The 5,504-nt window shown below is 36.5% G+C and overlaps 1 protein-coding gene across 1 annotated transcript; it reads right to left on the bottom strand.

The window, feature by feature from the left end:
- Window positions 1-2,078: 2,078 nt before the first annotated feature.
- LOC107159844 (olfactory receptor 5B17-like) lies at window positions 2,079-3,026 on the bottom strand. Its single transcript, XM_015506494.2, has one exon. It carries the CDS (start codon window positions 3,021-3,023, stop codon window positions 2,079-2,081), a length of 945 nt encoding a protein of 314 aa, XP_015361980.1. The 5' UTR covers window positions 3,024-3,026.
- Between the last annotated feature and the right edge of the window lie 2,478 nt (window positions 3,027-5,504).

Below are 5,504 nucleotides of genomic sequence, written 5' to 3'. Positions count from 1 at the left end.
GAACATTTTAGTAATCAATTTTTATAATTTTTCTCCAGGATTTCATTCACCTCTCTATCAGTGGGATCCTTTGTTGGGGATTGTGTATTTGGGAGGGAGATTTGTTGCCTGTTCCTCATGTTTTCAGAGCTCTTGAACTTGTGCATCAATGGAGGTGAATTCCTTTATCTCTTTTTAATACTTGCCCTTATATATGTACTTAATTTATTTGTACTAGGACTTCTCTCTGGCTTTAATACATAGTAGATGCCTAGGGGTGGGACCTGAATTCCCTCTCTGGTTGTTCCTCTTTGGGTCCTTTCTGGTTTTGGGGTTTTGTCTCCTCCCTTCTTTTAGTTGGAGTAAGATTGTGTGGGGGTGTGATTCACTGCAGCTTCATTGAGAAGAGAGTATATCTCAGCTGCAGGGTCTCTGGGATCCTTCAGTGTCCAATCTCTTTCCAGCCCCTGTAGAGGGAGAGGGATCCAGGAGTGGCACTAATGCTGGCAACAAATGTCCAACTTCATGTTAAAAGTCTGGTGTCTACTTTGATGTCTGTAATACTATTTGTCACCCATATAGGAATGGTGGGGTCAGCATTTAACATTACCAACATTTTTTTTAAAAAAGCTGGGATTTAGGTCAGGTATTCAAAAGCAAGTGTATAATAAATTTTCTAGTGTATTAATGATCACTCCAACTTGAATGACATGGGAATTACATAGTGTAACAATTAATTTTGTTTTTTGTCTCTTGTATTCATTTTATTAAAGTATAGCTGAAGACTGAGTGTCATTTATTTGTGTGTGAAGCTAGGTGTGCTGTCTTTAGGTTGAGTTTATTGTAGCAGTAGAATGTCTAATCTGTGAAGTTTTAGTGTCCCTGTATTTTCAATAGAAGTCATAAGTGGTAATGTTCCACAGAACACTGGAATGACTGTCATTCACAATAACCTATTATCTGTCTTACCAAGAACTATAGGGCTCAAGGCTCCAAATATAAAAGTAATGAAAAGGAGATGAAAATGTTAATTACCCCAAGTGGATCTACATACATTGCATGAATTAAAATATCACATTGTATCTATATATATACAATTATTGTACATTAATCATGTTTTTAATTTTAAGGCAATGCAAATGGTAAATACCATGATTTGATCAAAACATACTGTATACATGTTTCAAATTATCCCATAAATATGTGTAATTAAGATAAAAATAATAAAATATTTGTATTCATGGGACAAGTGAACTTTTTAATAGCTGTTTCATATAATGAAGCACTTTGTCATTTAACTTTATGATTAAAGTACTGCAGGTCAAGGAAGATATTGTTGTTTTTGAGCAAACCATTATCTGTTAGGTCAACTAAGAATGAGAAAAATAGAAATTTTAATTTTGCTTCCAAAATATAAAAAAAGTAAAAATTCAAAAACACTTGAAAAAAGCACTACATTTCTTTTGTCATTTTCCACTATGGTGTTTTCATCATTTTTTATTATTTTGTAAGTGATATTCTCTTAATTTTACCTTCAGAATATTAAGTGTTCATAAAATTAAACATGACTTGTCATACACTGATCTCCTACCTTGAAACTTTTCTTACTTTATTTATTAGTTCCAATAATTTCTAGTAGATTGTTTATGATTTATGTACTAAAATTCACATTATCCAAAAGTAGAGATAGTTTACTCAATATTATTCCTACCTTTATGAATTTCCTGGTAAGTCATAAAGGATAAGGTAAAATGGTTTAATTTCCTCTTCCTTTTAAATTTAACATAAATACTCATCATTTAAAAATTGTCATGTGGATAAGCTGTATCAAACCAAAGAAACTAGTAGTGGCTGAATTTTTATTAAGATGAAGTCATTATTTGTATCTGGATAAAGCGTGACATCAAGAACATATATTTTAATAAGCTTCATTAAAACAATTATCATATTTTCAAATCTGTGGATACTTAGAACTGTTCTGGACTAAAGAAATAATATTAGATGGTTTTATTTTCTGCATACCACAAGGTATTTACCATTTGGATTACTGATGCAGTTGTTTAAGAGGAATGAAACCACATTCCATGGGTTGTACATCATTAAAGGACTAAACCTAGAGAGGATTTTGCCTTCTTAACCACATTCTTGAGTGCACTCTTGACCTCCTTGTTCCTCAGGCTGTAGACCACAGGGTTCAGCATGGGGATGACCATAGTGTAGAATACAGATGCAAACTTGTCTGTGTCCATGGAGTGCCGGGAACTCGGCTGTAAATACATGATGATGACGGTCCCATAAAATGTGGAAACTGCAATGAGGTGAGAAGCACAGGTGGATAAAGCCTTCTGGTATCCCTTACCTGAGTGCATCTTCAAAATGGTGATGAATATGAACAGGTAGGAAATCAAGATAACAAGAAATGCAAAAATCACGTTAAAAGTTGACATAAGAACAAGAATGAGTTCGGCAATGTGGTTTTCAGAGCAAGTCAGAGTCATGACAGCGGGAATATCACAGAAGAAGTGATGGACCACATTGGTCACACAGAAAGAGAGGCAGAACGTGTCTCCAGTTTGCACAGAAGCAGTCACCAAACCAATGGCATAACAGCCTATGGTCAGACGAGTGCACACAGTGTTTGTCACGATGGTGGGGTAATGCAGGGGTTGGCACACTGCTGCATAGCGGTCATAGGCCATTGTGGTCAGGAGGTAATTTTCTACAGTGGCAAAGAGTGCAAAAAAGAACATCTGAGCAGCACAAGCATTGTAGGAGATGACCTTGTCTTCCATCAGCAAGCCAGCCATGACCTTGGGAGTGACAGCTGAGGAGGAACAAAAGTCCACCAGAGACAGGTGACTGAGGAAAAAGTACATGGGGGTGTGGAGGCGGGAGTCCAGCAGGATCAACGTGATCATCCCCAGGTTCCCCACCAGAGTGATGAGGTAGACGACAGTGAACAGTATAAAGAGGGGAAGCTGCAGTTGTGGGGCGCTGGTCAGTCCCAGCAGGATGAACTCCCTCACCTCTGTGTTATTCTCCATGGGTGGTACATGAGAACCACCAGGTGCTGTGTAGCAAAGAGGAAATTTTTGATTTTGAAAAGCAAAACTCAGTTGAACAGAAATGGAAAAGTGTAAGCGTTACTTTATGATGATGATGATATTTTTCAGTATTCTCTAGATCTAAAGTATTGGCCTGACCATACAATGTAGTGAACCATTTATCAAAACAATAATTTGCTTTTGAAGAGTAAGGGTTTCATGGATGGTCTTCCCAATTTGTTAATTTTGTTTATGAGTAAACTGAGTCACAGGAAAGGTTTTGTGAGTTGGACAAGGTCAGAAATATAACCTAAGCCTATCTCAAAAATAAGAACTTTTGAGTCTAACAGCTATGCTTCCATCTCATATGTCAGTATTTATATGTATGTATTCACTTATCCTCTCATCAGTTCCATTAAACTGATTAGCTATTATGTCTGTTTGTATATGAAGACACTTGGTAGCAAAAAGATTGGATAAATAACTTACAACTACACAAGCATTAGCAGATAGACCAAGGTTTAAATTAAAAAAAAAAAACAGAATAATTTGAACCTAAATGTCGTAAATGAATTTGAAATTATTTTATTTTTACTTAATTTAAATTTCACATTATCTTCACGAAAACAAAATTTCCAGCATGCTCTATCCTTTCCCAGATGAGTCTGTATCAACCATTCTGCTTGAGAATCCAGGTACTTCACTTGACATATCAGGGTATTAAATTATTTATTAGCCAACATATCCCCCCACTTAACAATGTGTGCTACAATTTTTATATTTTTAATGCCTTTTTTATATTCTGTGATAACTAATATATTGTCATTGGCCCATGTGGATGAACCAGGAAAATCTCACCTTGTCAAATCTCCAGTTTCATCACAATTAAGAATTCTTTTTACTATGTAAGGCAGTATAACCATAAGTTTCAGGAATAAAAATGCAGATATTTTGGGAGGCTATTATTAAGCTGACATACTGGGCTTGAATGCAATGTATAGTAGGTAAATTATCTCCAGAGTTAGACATTGCTGAGGCTGAGATGTCTTCACAGATTAGAAGTCAACTTACTATTGTGAATATGAAAAAAAAAAACAGTGGAACAGAAAAAAGTATTAATTTGTCAAGATCAAGCATAAGAAATACATTTTTTTCCTAAATCAAATTTCTTGAAGTTACCAACAGCTTTAACTTAATGATTTTGAGTCAGTTGTGTCTCTTGGAAGATAGATAGATGGTTATCAGTGAATCAGGGAAAAGACAGTATTTACACATAAACATGCTCATACATGTAGCCTCACTTACTGTTAAGAAAATGGAGATTAGCAGGATCATATGCTTTCCTCAAACTCTATACCTATTTAGAGATTAATTCAACATTAAAATCCACATCTTATATCTTCTAAGTCTGTGCCTTTAATTTCTGCAATGCCAGATTTTCTAGATGAATAATAATGCAACAGCAAGATTGTGGGGAACTGATAGTGAAAATGGAGAAGTGATCTAGGGAGGCTCTTAATTCATCCAGAACAACAGAAGTATTGTTGCACCTAGAGCAGGTGAGCTGACCATTCAGTGACAACCTGACATGCAGAAACAGGATTGTTCACCTCCTACTCAATCAGAGCATCATCTATTCTAGGTCTTTGCTCTCCTCCTAAGGAAATCAACATGGTATATCATTTTATAAATATCACTGTACACTTTCTATTGGTTAAATTTTTTTGCATTAATCATATAACGTCATCTCCATATATATATTTGCAATGCATACTAGGCAAGAACTCTAAACCCCAACCCCAGATATCTAAGTGTGTGTGTGTGTGTGTGTGTGTAATCCTGATAATCCTGGGGATTGTGCTTTGGGCTTTGCCCTTGGTAGGCAAGTACTTTACCATTGAGATACATTCCCCAGCCCCTCCTATGTTAGTGTCTCTAAAAGGTGTTGAAACAAACAAATCTGAGCTCAAAAACTCTCAGAAGATGTAGTTGATCCATGGCTTCTATGTTAATTACATATTTTGCTGAAAGTGCATATGATTATAGACACTTACCTTGCTCTTGGAAAAAAGGGAAAAGAAATCCTGAATTGTGGGTCTGAAATCAGAAATTTATCCTGAGAAGGGCATATAAATGATATTGGAAAATATTCTCTTTTTTACATATTTGTCCAAGAGTTTACAGTTCTTTGAGGCATGAAGAGATGTAGGATCATTACAATGGATCTAGGAAGCCTGGGTATAGAACTGTCATGCACTCTGGACTTTCCTGTGCACTTGGAGGTTATTTACCTGCTGCCAAACATAGCTTCCTCATTCAAGGAATAAAATGATGAAATTATCTCGAGAGCTGCCCCCCACCCCCAGCGCCTGCCAGGTAGGCGGAACGGTGACCACCAGCAGAAAAGGCCCAGTGGCCCACGGCTGAACAGAGCTTCCAATCACTCCTGCAAGGTAGGCGGGCCTGCGACCCACCAGCAGA

This window comes from Marmota marmota, unplaced genomic scaffold, assembly GCF_001458135.2.
Source record: "Marmota marmota marmota unplaced genomic scaffold, marMar, whole genome shotgun sequence".
In the NCBI taxonomy this organism is placed as follows: Eukaryota; Metazoa; Chordata; class Mammalia; order Rodentia; family Sciuridae; genus Marmota; species Marmota marmota.
The sequence above is the reverse complement of the archived record's forward strand: the minus strand, read 5'-3'. Positions and strand labels throughout refer to the sequence as shown.

Coding starts and splice junctions, on each gene's coding strand:
- LOC107159844 (XM_015506494.2), bottom strand. CDS start 3,023: ATGGAGAATAACACAGAGGTGAGGGAGTTCATCCTGCTGGGACTGACC.